Source organism: Malaclemys terrapin, chromosome 1 (assembly GCF_027887155.1).
Source record: "Malaclemys terrapin pileata isolate rMalTer1 chromosome 1, rMalTer1.hap1, whole genome shotgun sequence".
In the NCBI taxonomy this organism is placed as follows: domain Eukaryota; kingdom Metazoa; phylum Chordata; order Testudines; family Emydidae; genus Malaclemys; species Malaclemys terrapin.
In genome coordinates this window covers 91,840,365-91,858,047 of record NC_071505.1, presented here as the reverse complement: position 1 = coordinate 91,858,047, position 17,683 = coordinate 91,840,365, and the positions used below count along the sequence as shown (strand labels likewise).

General features: G+C 48.7%; 1 protein-coding gene across 3 annotated transcripts in view; it reads right to left on the bottom strand.

The window, feature by feature from the left end:
- MRTFA (myocardin related transcription factor A) overlaps nucleotides 1-17,683 on the bottom strand; it is a 158,605-nt gene that overhangs the window by 9,778 nt on the left and 131,144 nt on the right. For all 3 annotated transcript variants that reach the window (XM_054031078.1, XM_054031087.1, XM_054031092.1), the window contains 8 exons: nucleotides 10,355-10,410; nucleotides 7,387-7,462; nucleotides 6,390-6,551; nucleotides 4,024-4,199; nucleotides 3,195-3,350; nucleotides 2,306-2,559; nucleotides 1,605-1,776; nucleotides 217-1,308 (listed from right to left, as the gene is read on the bottom strand). In XM_054031078.1, the coding sequence (XP_053887053.1) occupies nucleotides 217-1,308; nucleotides 1,605-1,776; nucleotides 2,306-2,559; nucleotides 3,195-3,350; nucleotides 4,024-4,199; nucleotides 6,390-6,551; nucleotides 7,387-7,462; nucleotides 10,355-10,410 (2,144 nt within the window). The remainder of the gene's footprint in view (nucleotides 1-216; nucleotides 1,309-1,604; nucleotides 1,777-2,305; nucleotides 2,560-3,194; nucleotides 3,351-4,023; nucleotides 4,200-6,389; nucleotides 6,552-7,386; nucleotides 7,463-10,354; nucleotides 10,411-17,683) is intronic.

The following is a 17,683-nucleotide window of genomic DNA, read 5'->3' as shown; positions in this document are numbered from 1 at the left end:
TTTGTCCTGAAGCAGAAGATTAGATTACACTCATCTTGATTTCCATAGCTACAAATTTTAGAGCCAGTCATAAGATCATCCAACCATTTTAATTTGTAAAATTAATTTCCGAATTGTGATGTCACTCTGTGGTAAAATAAGCCCCCCATAATAATGACCAGGGACTTGCAGAGCAGGACTAGACTGCCTAGCATGGGAGCGACAGTGCAAGCCTACCTGCAATGGTGTGCAGCTATTCCCCTGTGGTGAGAGGCCCCGCCTCTCAGCATTCTGATTGGTCACTGTAAGGACAATGTGGGTCCCTGTGGAATCTGTGATGAGGGTAGGGGGAGGGGCCCCCTTGATGAGGTCACTCAGGGGACCCCCTTGCTGACCAAGGAAGAGCTGCGGGGTGTGGGACTGGCATGGTGGCTCTGTTTCTGCTGTCAGCACCTCCTGTTTCACCATCACCGCTTTCTTTGGCACTGAGCTTGGATCTGAAGTGTCCATTTGGCTAGTGGTGGACACAGGGTTGAATTGATCTGTTTGGCCATCAGGCAGCCCTGCAGACTGGCAACTCGTAAACCCGTTTTCACTCTTAATCTGGGTGCCAAGAGCCACTGGACTAGAGGCAGGGACTACTCCGGTTTCCATAGCTAGTAGTGGCTGCTGAGACCGTTTCTCCTGTTCTAGCTGCAGCCTCAGCATCTCCACCAGCTGCTGCTTCTGTTTCAGCATTCGGGTGAGTTCCTCAATCTGCCTGTCCTTCTCCTGCAACATCTGATCTTTATCCTGGACCTCCATATCCTTGCTGCTGCTGGTGCTGCACCGCTCCAACCTGGGTGCTGGATTTAGGCTGCAGGAGGTAGCCTTAGAGCTCTCTTCCTTCATCAGGAACTGCACTGGAGATGCCTGCAGGGTAAGCTGGGTCAGAGGCGAAGTCACCGTCTCTCCAAAGGCATCTCCAGTGGCAGAGTTCTCATCCCCAGTGCTCATCTGTGAACGCTCTGAGGGGGTGGGTGAAACAGGTGGTGTTGAGCCTGTGCTCCCAAACTTCATCATGCCATTGCTGGTGACGGTGGCCACAACTACCTCTGTTGGTGCAATGCCAGTAGTGACCAGGGCCGGCCCAGTGCTCAGCCTAGCAGCTGGGAAGGCTACCACCACCTCAGCAGCTTTTGGGAGGATGGCTGTTGCACTGGGCTTGGGATTGCTGGCTGTTTGGCTGCCATTCTGCTCTTGGTAAGCTCTGAGCCGTTCAATCAGGTCCGTCTTGGTGCCTGAGACAGGCAGCGCCCTCATCTTCAATTCTTGCTTCAGCTCTGCCACCTAAGAAGGGGAAAACTGTGTTACAACTAAAAGAAAACCCACCGCAACCGGACCTGCCTTTAACACATATGTGAGTCATGAGACAAGGGACTGAACTGACAACCCGGCAGACTCAGGGGTCCTTTATTCCCACACCCCAGGTACAGCAGCAATGCAAGCTGCCACTACATACTGCCCTCTCAGTGTGCCTCAGCCCAGCTCCGGAGCGGCCACCTCATTCAGTCCTTGCCTTCTCAGCTGACAATGCCAATAAGGGGCCAATTAGTTTTAGTGCTGATGGCGGCATGGAAATTTACCTTCATTTCATCTAGGTTGGTGGGGAGAGGGCCCGGTTTACCCACTGTGGCATTACTGTTTTGTCGCATCAGCCCACTAGAACTGGAGGATACAGAAGATGCGCTGTTGCCGGTAGCAGAGAGACTACGCATGGCAGGGGCACTAGTGCCACTCTGCTGCTCTCCTGGAGGCCTGCAGGAAGAAAAAGTGTGGATATCAGAATCAAGGTGGAAGGGATCCTCATAGCCCACCAGCTGTGCTGAGAAGCACAACAAGGACATTTGCAGCACTGTGCGCCTGTGGAAGCATCTAGGGCACCAGCACCCCCAGTGTTGAAGCACGCCAATAAATACCTTCTGACTGTACCGAGATACTCCACTCTGGCCACTGAAAAACCAACTAACTTCAGCTGCTCTTGCCTGACAGATTCACCCAACACAGACCACTTCTTGAGGGTGACAGTAACTTGACAGGATTTACAACTCCTATGCCTCACACCTTCCGAGCTCAATGTGCTTGGGATCTGATGAACTTACTAAGGGAGCGAGTCCCTCACAAGGGGTGGGGAGAGGCAGGAGAGGATCGTGGGCAGTGCAGTAAGTCCCGTCCTTTGGCAGGGCAGATAGGATGGTCTGGTAGCTAGTGCAGCTCATGGAGACCATGAGTAGGGATGGGAGGGCAGGGGGTTCCATACGGATGAGTAGTGTTGTGGGACCCGTACTTTGGTGGGGCTGGCAGGATGGTCTGATAGTTGTAGTGCTGCTGCTGCTGCTGGTTGAGGATCTGGAGCTGCAAGAAGAGCTGTTGCTGCTGCAGTATTTTGGCATATGATGAGTCCATGGGGGGAGCCCCTTTGTCCTGCTTTTGGTCCGGGGGGATGTACTGGTGGTATTTGAGCTTCTTGACTTTCGGCTTCAATTCCTTGGCTTTTTTACTGCGCTGAGACTTCTCACTGGCAGACTTGGGCTGGCTTTGCTATTCAATGAGAGAGGGAAGGGAGGAAGAAAATAAAAATAGATGTAACAGATGCACTGGGATAGCATTAACATCTAACCAAAACCTGCAGGCAAACCAGGCTTTTTACTTCAAAACTCTCTCCAGATTTGACTCCGGGGCCTTTCCACATTCTTAAAGCAGGAATAATAGTACACACTCAGCAGCTTGGCTAGCTCCAGGACCTTACACAGCACCAGAACAAGGGTACAGAGTCAAGAACACAAGAAGGATTACCACAGTGCAACAGACCATTGAACAATTAGCCCAGACTCCTTCTCCCTGACCATGGTCAAAGCTAGATGCTTCAGAGGAAAATTTTATATCTAGGACCCTTGGCAACTGCACTATAATATGTTTGGAAGGGGGGGAGACACCTTCCTGACCTAATCCCTGTCTCAATGAGCTCCTCTCTAACTGAAGAAGATCTAGACATTGATCCATCTCAAGCCCGGGGAAGGTCCTACAAGTAGAAACCAGGGGGAGACAGTGAATGATGAAAGATGTTCTTCCAGCACCTCAGCATCTCTTAGTCTAACACTCCCACTCTCTACCATCCCCAGAGCAGCCACATTAACGTCTATACAAATGGAGTGACATCCCCCACACCCCCATACCTTAATGAGCGTTGGTGGGGGCTTGGCAGCAGGAATAGTGGCTCTGTTGGTGAAGCTAGGAGGCAGCAGAGGTGGTGGTGGAAGAGGAGGGAGTGGCTGTTCAGGTAGGAAAGGTGTTTCATTGGAGTCTGCATTGATCTGTAACTGGGACACAACCTGCAAGGGGAAGAAAGAGCATCACTCAGACACAGACACACAGCTAAATGTTTTCTCTCCACTGTTACAATGTTGCCCTCATTTCAGAAAGCAGGGGGCTGTAGGAGCATTCCACTAAAGTTGCTATGCACGGGTTACCAGACATTAAATGGCCACCTGGCTTCTTAATCCACTCCCTGAGATCCTCTTGTCCAACTTGGGGAAAAGCACGCTTCAGGGGGATCAAAGCATCCTAGAACAAGGAAGGAATCAAAGCCCACTTCTAACTCTATGCCCCTCCTCCTTTTGCCTCCCAGGAACAGTCACATACACTTAATACACACGGCATTACCAAGCAACCATTCCCACTACCAATCCCCAACAGGGCATAACTAGGTGCCCTCTCCTATCACTTCTAGGGAATCACTGGAAGCCCATTCCCACTGCAGCTACCCACAGGGGCACCAGACACATGGTTTTGCTGGTACCACTTAGAACTTAGACATCTCATGTGACTTCAGTGATATCTCACGGATGTATTACTGAGGAACAAATCAGTCTCTTAGCAGTGACACCTTGTAGATATCTCTATGCCTCATCCCTCATTCAGGGATCCAGGCTTTTGCACTGCCCCAATCTAATAATGGTTCTGAGGTGCCAGAGAGCAGCAAGAGTCAACACTCGGCATTGTTACCTGAGCTGTTGATGACACAGTGGTGCTGGGAAGCGGCTCACCAATCCGGGCGTCCATCGGTGATGGTACAGATCCCTGGGACTCATGGCTGGCTGGCTGCTCTGGGGACAGGGCATCACTGCTGTCCTCGTCAAAAGAGGAATTGTCTGCAACCTTTGGGTAGTTCACCTGCCCAACTGAAAACAAAAGGTAATTTCAAACACTGAATATATAACAGTCACCACTGGCCAGCAGGGGGCAGGCTGGGCTGTCTGTTTTCGCTTAAATCCCAAACCCAAGAGATAAGAGAATAAAGCACAGACCTGAACCTTTCCAGGGTACTTCCATTCTCTCTGCGGAATCAGTACTATTGGTATCAAGTGCTACAGAGTAGTCTCGCAAGAGTATGGAAACACTTCCCTTGTCTATGGACAGGGTCATCCACTAGAACAACTGTTGCTGCTTCTACCATACCCTGAGGCCTAAAGGCTGACTGAGAAGGATCCAGGGCAATGGCACCTGACAAGGGGCATTGGGGATTTGGTTAGGTGTTAGTTTGCATTATCTAGTCTCAAGTAATGATTTCTTTAGTGTTGGCCAGCTGCATGCTATAGGATAGGAAGGGGCGGGCAAACTTTTTGGCCTGAGGGCCGCATCGGGTTTTGTAAATTGTATGGAGGGCCGGTTTGGGGAGGGGGTCGTGGCCCGGCCCCCACCTCCTATCTGCCCCCCCATACACGGGACTCCTGCCCCATCCAACCCCCCCTGTTCCCTAACGGTCCCTCTGGGACCCCTGCCCCATCCAACCACCCATCCCCTGACTGCTCCCGGAACCCCTACCCCTGACTGCCCCCTGCTACCCCATCCAACCCCCCCTCCTTCCTGACTGCCCCCCGGGACCCCTGCCCCCATTCAACCCCGTTTCTCCCCCGACCACCATCCACACCCCCGACCACCACCCCGTACTCCCCTGCCCTCTATCCACCCCCCTGCTCCCTGCCCCCTTACCGCACTGCCTGGAGCACCAGTGGCTGGCGGCACTACAGCCGCGCTGCCCAGCTGGAGCCAGGCCACGCTGCCGGCGCCGCCACGACACAGCACAGACACCGGGTCAGGCCAGGTTCTGCAGCTGCGCTGCCCCAGGAGCTCACAGCCCCGCCGCCCAGAGCATTGCGCTGGTGGCAGAGCGAGCGAGCGGAGGCTGTGGGGGAGAGGGGACAGCAGGGGAGAGGCCGGGGGTGAGCCTCCCGGGCCAGGAGCTTGGGGGCCGGGCAGGACGGTCCCGCGGGCCGGATGTGGCCCGCAGGCCATAGTTTGCCCACCCCTGGGAAAGGAAGAAAGATCTTCCTCCTCAAAGGGGGTGTTGACAGTTTCTGTTAGTTGGGATCCCAGATGTTCTCGACTCTCTTTTTCCAGACACAAAGGGCAAGGGTCAATCACAAGAGGTGGCCCTAACTGTTCCTCGGACTTCTATCTGTACATATACGGCCCCCTCCAACAATAGTATCTGTGAGTCCCACAAACATTAATTTATCCCCAAGACACCCCTGTGAAGCAGGGAAGTATGATCACCCCCATTTTAAAGATGTCCAGCTGAAGCACAGAGAAAATAAGTGATGTGCCCAGATCTCTCAAGCCCCAGCTCAGTTTCTTAACCACAAGATAATTCTTCCTCTCTTCCTTGACAGTGAAGCCAGACTTGCTCCTACCCCAGCCCTGCACCTCTCAGTGAAACGTATGCACCCTTGCTCACAAGCATGCCTCCATTAGTCTCTGAAGGAGGTGGCAATTCCTTCAGTGACTGCCCAAGGCTTCAGCAGGGTGTGGCTATGTTTCATACAGCCTGCCCAATTAGGAGTGGGGTGATATTCCTCAGCATTCCTTTTCACCCCTGCCATGGCACTGAAATGATTTACAGCCGTTCCTATTTATTTTCAAAGGAGTTGAATCCTCTGAAGATTTTAAACCAACAGAAAGCTTTTGTTTCCACACACCTGCTCACTCATGTGCCCTGTCTCCCCTCCCTGATCTGACTCAGTCATTGGGTTCCCTCTGATGAAGGGTTAAAGACATTTGTTATACAGACAGAGGGATTTTCAGGAAGAGAGGGAATGCACAAGTTAGGAAACACAATCGCACAACAATTCTTCAGTCCTGGGCTTTGGGGATCAATCTCATTTTATTCTGGGAGCCCAGCATTCCTTATAATCTAGAGTCTCTCCATTGCTATCCAGGCTGGGAAAGGAGCTTTGCATTCCAGAATCCTAGAACTGGAGAGGCTGAAGTTCTGGCATGGGAATGAAATCTCATGGTATTTTTTCCCATAGGGCAAGAGGATAGGTTACCTGAGAGCCTCCCCAGAAATACACATCCCCTACCACACTTACCAATGATGGCTTCTTTCAGGCTGGACTCCACAGGAAGGATGTTCTTCTCCACCAGCTCCATGGGACCCGGCCTCTGCGATATCTTCTCGTTGAGGTCGTCTGCCAGTCTGGCTCTCTTCAGCTTCAGCTGCTTGGCCTGCAGGGAGGGTTCAGCTGAGGTCTCTGGACAGAAAAGAAATAAAGAAGATGGGATCAATCCGGGGATGCCCAGTGTGAGCATGCTGGCATTACTATGCTTCCATTCAGGAAGAAAAGAGCCTTGCTCTCTGACACTGGATGGGAGACACTCCCTCCACTCAAATTGGTGTCATTCAATTCACGTTCATCTTTTCCTACTTGCCTTGTATCCTTCATATATGGAGTATGCTATTCCCTCCCTGACCCTGAAATTGGCCCCACACTCGCCAGCTGAACCTTCCATTGCTCCAATCCTTTGGGCATTTTAAACAAATTCTTCTCTGGTCAGCAGAACACTGCCCATTAACACGCTGCCCATTTCTCCATCCTTCAGCCCCAACTAATGGTTGTGAACAGTTGGGGTTCACATGGCATATCTCTCTGTAGACCAAATAAGCCATGTGAGAAGCAGACGAGTCCTTCCTAAACAGCCACAGAACTAAGGCAGCTTTAAACATAGCAGACGTGATTAGATGATTTTCTGGACTCATTACTGGGGAGTCCTAGACAGGCTACCTGCAGCTCAGCCTCTGGACTGGCACAAAAAGCACTCTTGAGAAGCTGGCTACAATAGGGGTTCCCCATTCCAGAAGATGGTTGCCAGTTCTCACATCCCTGATCTCATAGGCCTCCCTCCCCCAATGCATTCACCCACTCCGGAACTATGCAACTGGTATGATCATCTGCCCACTCCCAGCTGAATAAGGGCTTGGGTGGGGGAAGACAGTAACGGTCTCAAGCTAGTAACTGTCTGGAGGGAGTCAGTGCTTGTTGTAGATTGCGCCACATTTGGAGTTTGTCCCTTCAACATGTACCGTACCTTCCAGAATGTGCATTCTGACCAGCTCCGATCTCTCTGGCCGGGACCGGATCTTCCGTTTCAGATAGTCCTCTGTCTGCAGCAAAGACAGACAAGAATGCAGCGAAATCAAGTGATCAGACATAGCCTAGGATAGGCCTGGGAAGCACTGGGTATTTGGCTTTTTAAAATCCATCTTTTGTTGTTACTGACGTGAATGAACTGCACATAGAAGGGGATATATTCCCATCAAGATCTTATAGTATTTAGAGCCTCAAACACAGGATCAGTTTATCTAAGGGACTGCCTGCTGCTCTTCTTCCCATCCCTGAAAGTAAGAAGAGTAAGGATGCAGCTGCTGCCAGTCCTAAACAGAATGGCGGGAAGCAGGAACTTCGAAGACCCAAACCCCTTTCTTTCCATACACAGCACTGCCAGACCAAGTCAGTGTCAGCCTTCAAGGTGAGAGACTCAAGACAATAGGTTTCTGTTTATGATGCTGAGCACTGGGTCAATTGTTTGCAGAGTAATGCATACAAAAGTAATGTTGGGATTTGGAAGCTGGGTCATGATTTGGGCCCACAGCTGAACTGACAACAAATGGAGCGGTTAAACTGAAGAGTCCGTCTAGTTCTCTGACCAGCTGGACTTAACTTCTGTGGCAAGCTCCACTACAAGCGCAGCATGCTTCCGACTCAGCACTCCCAGACAGCCCAGGAAAGGGAGACTGGGGTCAGTGGGTAGGAAAACGATAAGTGCTGACCACAGGAATGGACCCATTGGAGGCCTTATAACGGTTTTTTTTCAAACATAAAAATGCACTCACCCACTGCCAAGACCCAAAAAGTAATTTAACAATTAATTTTTAGAAGAATCTACAGCCAGGGGGATGCTGCTCTCCAAGCAAACCAAATCTAAGATAGGGGTACTTGTTTCAGTCTTTTCAGAAAGTTTGTAGTGGTGGTGTTGTCTGGGATGTTCCGTCAGAGATGTCATTTCTCTAATTTTGCATTGCTTTCACTTTTGAAATAAAACTCAGCCCAACTGTCAGAGTAGGCGCCATTCCCCTGTAGACTGCTCTGAAGAACATTCCCCAGAGGCCTTTTGGGGAACTGAAATCATCAAGAAACCCCACTGTACAGGCAGCTACAACATGAAGTGTGGTGCCTCTCTCTCACTCTTGGCTTCCTCTTTCTCAAGAGCCACAGGTTTGTGATTTTTAGTCTCTAACCAAGACTATTTGGGATCTCCTCCATCAAGCTGCTGGTTTTAAAGGAAAGATCACCCAGGGTTTGGGAGCACTCCAGGCTAACAAAAATGCGCACGTTGCACAGAAGTAACATCCTTTGTCTCAAAGGAAGCAAAACATACTTAGACTATTGCCATCCAAGGGTAGAAAATGTCACAAAAATAGCTGCATCAGGTGTGCCTGGGGTTATGAATAATGGTGATCTCCAGAAAGAAGAGAATGGGGAAACCTGAAGCATTGTCCTCAACTGGCATTTACTCCTGGGGAAATTCTGCATCACTGCACATGTGCACAATTCATGTCCCCCCCAGATTTCTTTGCTTTCCTGTCAAAGTCATTTTTCTGTGGGGAAGCAGACTTTCTGATGGGGAAGCAAAGGGAAGCCGCAAAAGTGATCACGCATCCCTGCCCAGCAGCACGAGCACATCACTTTGGGCAGCTGGCGGAGAGGTAAATCACAGCACAGGGGACGGGGCAGAGGGCACAGTGGGGACGGCCCAGCTGGTGGCTCCTACCCTGCGCCGGACTCAGCTACTAGTCCCGGCTGGGCTGGGCTGGGGTGAAATGGGACTTGCTCTTCCCCTGCAAGATGGCGCTGGGACAGACCCACCCCCAGAAACCTCCCCTGGCTGCAGGAAGCTCCACGCCTCCCATCCCTGTTTCCTGCCCCCATTGCTCCTCAGCTGCAGGGGGTGGGGTCACTGTGTGGGCAGCTGCTCCCCTGTCCACCCAACCCCTGTGCATCTGAACCCCCCAACCAAGCCTCACCCCCCCGCATCCAGAACTCCCCACACTGAGCCCCCTGAAAACTCCCTCCCCCACACCTCACCCCTTGCATCTGGAGCCCCCTGCACCCAGACACCCTGCCAAGCCCCACCCCCTAGCACCTGGATCCCCACCCCTTCACCCAGACCACCCCTTGCTGAGTCTCCTGCACTCAACTCCCCACCCAGATCAGCCCCACCCCCCTGCACCAGGACCACCCTGATGAGCCCTCACACACCTGGACCTCCACCCCACTGAGCCGCAACTGGCTGCACCCAGCCCCCTGCTGAGCCCCATCCCTCCACACCCAGACCCCCTGCTGAGCCCCAAGGACCTTCACCTGGACCTCCCTGCAGAGTTCCATTACCACTGCACCCAGAACCCCCCAATGAATCCCTGTGCATCCAGATCCCCCTGCACTCGGCCCTCCACTGAGCCGCCTGCTGCCAGATTGCCCCACACAGAATCCTCTCACCTCACACCTGGAACCACCCACACTAAGCCCCTCCACACTTAGATCCTGCAAGGCAGAGCCAGGGTAGACCTGGTTCTTGCGCTGTGTCAGGGTTGGGTGAAGCCTCACCCCCAAGTCCGTGTTCCGGAGTGGGGGGAGCACCTGCAGAGTGATCTCCCACTTCCATGCAGCCTGTGTTCCCCACTGCCATGCTGGAGCCTCCACATTTATTTATTGACAAATAAAGTGTGTAGAATTTTAAAATATTGTGTGCAGAATTTTTTATTTTTTGGCGCAGAATCCTCTCAGGAGTAATCTAGTCAGGATCAGGCAGAATGGGGGAGAAGTCACCACCACATACAAAAATGCATAGATGTGGGTGCATGTGCGATATAGTGCTTCCAGAATGTGAATGTATCCTTTGCGGTCTCATTTAAAGACATGGGGTTTCCAGGGTAATAAACAGAAAATACCCTCCCACTCCCAATTTCCCTTAAACTTGAAAGAGTAAACTCTCTTACCCTGGCACGCTCCAAGCTCCTTCTCTGTTCATGAAATGCAGCTGGACTTTTCAGAGCTGTTGGGAGGACAACATTTATAGAATGAATTAAAATGGGGGAGCCCCCACCCTCTCCACTCCCATGTCACTTAGGGCTGGCAAACTGAAGTTACAAGAAATGTTCACAGCAGCTGCATTATGCATATGTTTAACACACTGGACAAAATTCTCAGCAGGTATAAATCAAAATAGCTCTACTGACCTCAAAGGGCGTTATGTCAGTTTATACCAGCTGAAGATTTGACCCTTTTTGATTCTGCTAAAATTCATAGTGTGGGCTAGATGTTCCCTTGGATTTGCCTCTGAACTACCACATGTAAACTTAATCTGTTCATCTGCTGGGGCATACGAATGAGGGTCAAAAATTAAATATGGGGTTACAAAATACCCTCAGCAAGCTTTCCCATGGTGGTAAAATGCTCTGGACCCTGACTCCAGTGGTAGGCACTAGCATACCTGAAGAGGCATGTGAGAATGGAATGAGCCTCATGAATTGTAAAACCTCTCCATTGCCATTCAACATCATAGAAAGTCAGTTTCACCACCTGTAAAATGGGGATGGTACTGATCTCCTTTGTAAAGCGCTCTGGGATCAAGAGGAAAAGCACTATATATGAGCTAGGTACTACTATTACAGGTTCAAACTTCAAAGATGAATAACTCCAAAATGTTGTATCCACGCCTTATAAAATAGACCCATGCACTAGATTTCATTCAAGAATAGCGAATAAGACTAATTTTAATGTTTCTAGGTTAAGTTGTTCGGGAATACGGTTTAATAATGAAACATTAGAAAATTGTTCAAAATGTGAAAATCTTTGTTTAAATGTAATGTACAAAGGAGTTACTCTTAAATGTGTGTGGTGCACTAAGCTTTCGCCCGGGGGAAGGAGGAGTGGATGAGGTCTGGTGGGTAAAGATCAGAAGCTGAGGCAGCCATGTCTATGGTGGAAGGTGATGGAGTTACTTCAGATTTACATCAGTGTAACAGAAAGCACAATCTAGTCCATATACTGGGCATTTGAGGGGCAGTAGCCAATAACAGAAGAGATTTATATTGCACTAGCCAGAGTAGAACAATTTGTACAATAACTGCAGTTATTGAGAAATAACCACAGTGAGTATAAAAATACCTGCACTCTGATGGGCTAATAATGGCTCTGAGCCAGGCTAATGGGATTTTCAAGCTATCCGGTTATTGAGAAATAACCAAAAGGTATTGTGCAAGCTGGCAAGGGGAGTGCAGGGACTACGTATAGAATTGTGGCCCAATAACTGTACAAAATCTCTACATTCTAATTGGCTGAGACAATTAAATTTCAGGGTAATTTATGACAGTCACTGATGAACAGCAAGAGACAAAGGTTGTTGGGAAAAGTTATTTTCAAGCCGCAGAGAGGTGTTTGTGAACCCACACCCATCCCCCTTAACAAACACTAACCTTAACTTCTATTTTGCGCATGGCACATATGAATAAATAAGATGTTAACATAGGTTTGTATTTCTTCCCCCAACACATAATGATACTGTGCATCAGGCAACCAACTGAAGAGCCATTTGGGAGAGGATGCCAAAGCAGGACTTATCCTGAATTTTCAGTAGCACTCCATGACTAATACTTATGTTCTGTAGCAGCTCTGCCAACTTTCCTTTCTGCACAGTTCTGCCATCCTACTGGAAGCAGCACGTCTCTGTGCACGTTGTGGGAGTTAAATGAAATTTTCTTGACATGGTTACAACCATCTTTATGATGCAACCCCTCTCAGTTTGGTTAGTTTCATGTGTAGTTCAGAGAGCATTCTGAATATAGACAAACCAAACAAGAGGGAAGAGACTTTCCTCATAAAACAAAACAAAAGTATGGCCGGATGGCTAAACAGTTACCCTAAAGGGCAATTTTAATCTCTCGTGGGTATTCCTTTGGAAACAAACACTGGTTCGTAGTTTGCTCTATCCTGGCAGCGAGACAGACAACTTCATATTTGACCTCTGAAAATGTCAAGGGGGCACACATCCTTCCCTGCTTTCCCCAGTGCTCTATCAGGGGGCTCACATATCAGAAAAGGGTGGCTGTCATATAATCTTACTCCATCCAAAATTAACCAAACCCTGTACATTTTTCTTGGCCTTAAAACAACTGTGTAACAATTCTGCTAACTAGCCACTGAGATGGCAAATGACTAAAGAGGAAGACTTTTTCCAGGTTAGAGCCATGAGATGCAGGCTAGCTGTTCAGGGATCCGGTTTATAGACATCAGTAAAACACTGTTATTTACTGGAACTGTTATCCTTTGAGACGTGAGGCAAAGGTGTATTCCAGGTAGGTGCGTGCCCGCCCAACGCACTCTGAGCCAGAGAACTTCGCCAAGCAGTACATGTAGGGGCGCTCTTTGCATCTCATGGCCTGAGCCCCTCCCCTGACCATATAAGGGGGGCACTGCCCTGATCTCCCCCCCCCCCCCGCCCGTCAGTTCCTTCATACCGAATATCAGAAGCAAAGACTGATGCAGAGGTGATGGAGGTTGGATTGTGAAATACACATCTGTATCAGATCTCAAAGAACAACAGTTACAGTAAGTAACTGTTTTCTTCTTCTCATAGATACAGTTATGTATTCCATGCAGGTGACTCACAAGCACTAACCGCTGGAGGTAGGGCTCGGAGTCTATTTAAACAAGGACTGCAGGATTGCCTTCCCAAAGTCTGCATCTGAGCAGAATGCAGTTGTAATGGCATAGTGGTTCGTAAATGTATGTACAGAGGACCAAGTGGCAGCCCTGCAAATGTCCAGAATGGGAACGTCACTTAGAAATGCAATCAGTGTTGCCTGGGCTCTCATAAAATGAGCTCGTACCCTGGGGAGGTCGGGGGGAGGAGGCGTAGTTTAAGCTACTTCGTATGCAGGAAGTTATCCACCTGGAGATCATCTGGAAAGACTGCTCAACCCTTCATTCAGTTTGCACATGGACACAAACAGATGATGTGAGGAATGAAAGGGCTAAATCCTGTGTGGGTAGAAAGCTAGATGTCGCCTGACATCCAACATGTGAAAATTCTGCTTCCTGGGGGTTAAATGCAGTGTAGGGGAAAACACTGGTAGATATGTGACTTGGTTCAAGTGAAATGTAAGCAAAAACTTAGGGTGCTGCTGCAGGGTCACTTTGTCTTTGGAAAACTTTGTGTAAAGAGGTTCTGCCATCAAGGCCTGCAATTTACATACTTCCCTTGCAGATGATATTGCAAGCAGGAAAGCAATCTTCTGAGACAGAAGGGAGAGAGAGGCTCAAGACAGACCTAAGTGAAGCACAGTGTACTCACAGTGCTGGTCTGTCACAACAAACTGGAGAAAAACCCCCTGCGACCGAGCAGAATTGCTATATGAAAATAAGCATCCTGAAGGTCCAGGGTAGCAAACCTGCTTTAAGGGAAGATAGTTGCTAGAGAGGGGGCGGCAACCTTTCAGAAGTGGTGTGCCGGTCTTCATTTATTCACTCTAATTTAAGATTTCGCGTGCCACTAATACATTTTAACGTTTTTAGAAGGTCTCTTTCTATAAGTCTTTAATATATAACTAAACTATTGTTGTATGTAAAGTAAATAAGGTTTTTAAAACGTTTAAGAAGCTTCATTTAAAATTAAATTAAAATGCAGAGCCCCCCAGACTGGTGGCCAGGACCTGGGCAGTGTGAACGCCACTGAAAATCAGCTTGTGTGCCACCTTCAGCAAGCGTGCCATAGGTTGCCTACCCCTGTGCTAGAGTGCCCATCTGGAATCTCATATATCTGACTGTTGACGTCACAGAGGTCGAGAATAGGTCTCACGCTCCTTGGGTTTGGAAACAGGAAATACCGGGAGTAGAATCCATGACCCCAATGAAGTAGGAGAATCTTCTCTACAGCGCCTAAAACTAGTAAGGACTGAACCTATTTGAGAATCAGTATCTCGTAGGACCGGTCCCTGAAGAGGGATGTGGTAGGGGGTTGGAGAGGAGGGATGGAGAGGGACTGTGTAGCATAACCCGATATGATGGTGTGTAGGACCCAGTTGTCCATGGTAGTTGAGTCCCAAACACTTCATAAACAAGCAAGCCTGTTCCCAAACAGGCTGGATGGGGAAGGAAAGGTCACCACTGATCACTACTCTGGACACAGAAGTCAAAATGGGTGCTTGCCAGATGCAGGGGGGTGGGATAGAGGGGATTAGGCTGGTTGGGTGAACCCTGAATCAGAGGATCTCCTTATGGTATCTAAGACTCTTCCTTAGGTAATCCCCCTGCGTCACAGGAAAGGACGACTGGGAAAAAAAGCCCTGCAAGTGGTATTGCTGCTGCTGCTGCTGCCTGTTATAGTGGTGTGTCTATATTGCTGGAGTACAAAACTCCCAAGGAGCGCAAAGTGGCCAGGGAATCCCTATTGGAGTCTTGTCTGAGAACAAAACCTGACCATCAAAAGTTAGGTCCTCAATGATCTGCTGCACGTTGGACGCAATGCTCGATTTCTGCAGCCATGAGGCTCATTCTGCAGCCTCATAGTTACAGCACAAGCCATAATTCTGGCCAAGGCCACCAGCACGTCCAGAGCTGACTGCAGTGAAGTCTTGGCTACCAAACAGTCTTCTGTAACAAACGCCTCCTCTCTGGAGGCTTCTGGTAACTTGGCCGCAAATTTAGACATGGCAGCTCAATTTACAAAATCATTCTTAGAGAGTAGCGCCTGTTGGTTTGCAATGGACATCCAGCTACGGGAAGTGAGAAGGAACTGACAGGGGTCGGGCTGGTGCTACTCTTATATGGACAGGGGAGAGATTAAGGCCACAAGACGTAAATGCTGCCCCTATGGGTACTGTTAGGCAAAGATTTCTGGCTCAGGTGCACTGGGTGCACACACACCTATGTGGAATACACAGCTGCATCTACTCAAAGAAGAACCTATGCTCCACTTTAATGGGTGCATGGGAGAATCTCATCCACCTAAGGTTGGACTATATCTCCAGACCACACAGGTACATTTTATGTGAATATCTCCTTCCTTAAAAGGGAGGGAAACACCCAAACTCCTAACATTAATAAAAGAACATGTACAAAAAGGTAGCTGCCAAAGGCCCTGAAAACAATATGTAATAAGATTTCGTACTTCTACCAGGCCTTTCATATAAGATCTCTCAGTGCTTACAGACATTCATTAATTAAGCTTCAAACCTCTGTAAGGTATTAGGCCCATTTTACAGACAGCAAAATTGAGGCACAGAGATTAAGTGACACTTGCTCAGCATCAATCATACAGAGAGAGTCCATGGCACACCTAATAATAGAACCCAAAAGTTCCACCACATTGCAGCTATGCTCTTGTCAGTTGGTTGGTGACTAAAGCACTTCTCTGACTATCCCAACTTGTATGGAGTTGGGACACAACTACAAGGAGTCAGTTAGGAGCTTCAGGAAAGACCTAATAGTTGAATCTCTCTCTAGCCATTAGGACTCCCTTTACAAGATTTACAGTAGAAAAGTGAACTGTTACTGGCCGCACAGTTCCACAACTTGCCCTCTGGACCCAGGTCCTTTCTGGCTGGTGAGGGCCAAGAGGGAAGACTTGATTTCACTGCTGGAGATGGTCAATGCCATCTTTAAAGAGAGCAGCTTATCAAACTCTCTTAAGGAAGCTGTTGTATAGCATTTGCTCAAGGAATCATCTCTTGAGGCTGACAACCTATTATCAAGAATCTAACCTTTTTGATTAAGCTTAAGAAGGTTGTGGTGGGAACTCTAGGAGTACCAGATGCTTCTGATTTCCTTGTCCCATGTCAATCTGGATTCAGACTTTGGTACAGCACACTAACTGCACGTTAATTTATCTTCTCTGGTGGCAGAAAAAGATTAGGTATTCACAGTTAAAGTGTTAGATCTATCAGTTGCCTTTGATACTATTGATCATGAGGAGATAATGACTTGCCTACAGACTGAAACAGGTGTGGACGAGACTTCTTTTGGGGAGCTCTGTCCCTTCTGTACTGAGCATTCTTAGAGGGATGTAGTGGATACTTCCTGGTCATCCCCAAGGGTTCTTTTGTGTAGTGTCCCATAGGTTCCATTGTGCCTCCCCTCCTACTTAATGTATATATGGGTCCAGAGAGAGAGGTAATGAGGAGACCTGGGCTGCAATGTTTTCATTACATTGAAGACAAACAGCTTTCTATTTCACCTGAGCCTACAAGTTATGTCAATTGCTTTACCCAGTGTTTGGTTAAGACTGGGGCATAGAAGTGAGTTATCTTACTGAAGCTCCATCTGGAAAACATTAATGTTGGTGGGTAGGAGTAAGCAACTAGGGGATATGGCTGAAATTGTCCCCCCTCCCCATATTGAGAATACGTGTCCACCATTCATCAATAGAGTGTACAATTCGGGTGGTGTTACTGGATCCCCAACTGCTGGTAAAGGATCATACAGAAGTAGTTTCTAGGATGGTCTTTCTCCCCAGTCTTCATCTGAACAGGAGAATAGTATTTTTTTTCTACCACCATCCATGTCTAAGATTAAAGAGTGTAATGCTCCCTACATGGAGCTACACCTTAAATCAAACCAGAAACTGAAGCTAATGCAGAATGTGGCAGCCTACTTAATAAGAAATGTATCTTGCTAAGAGTAAATGATTTGTGCTCTACAATCTGCACTGGCTGTCTGAGAGTTTCCAAGTGAAGTTTAAGGTTTTGATTTTGACCTTTAAAGCCCTAAACTGGCTAACGTCTTGGTTACTTGTGAGACCGCCTCTCTGTCCATGTATTAGTGTCACAGTTGCTATCACTAGTGGTACTCAAGTTGGCACTCTCCTCCTATAAAGAAAGGGAGTTGCTGGCAGAGCACACACTAGCAGATGATCTCCACCGTGTCCCTTTGCTCTGAAACAGCCCAAATGATCTGACCGTCAGGACATGCCTCAGGCTCTATTTCTTCACCCAGGGTTTTGGAGACAGAGGCCTGGTCTACACTGCTGCTTAAATCGAGGTAAGGTGTGAAAAAAATCACCTCCCCGTGCAAAGTAGCTTACATCGACCTAATGCAGTGTCTACACCGCACTATGTTGGCAGGAGACACTCTCCCGCTGACTCACCTTCCGCCTCTCAAGGAGGTGGAGTACTAAAGTCAATGGGAGAGCGCTCTCCCATCGACTCATCGTGTCTTCACCAGACCCACTAAATTGACGACGCTGCATCAATCGCAGAAGTGTCAATTTAGCATTCAGTATTGACAAGCCCAGAGTCTCATGATAAGGGCTGGTACTTATGATAAGGAAG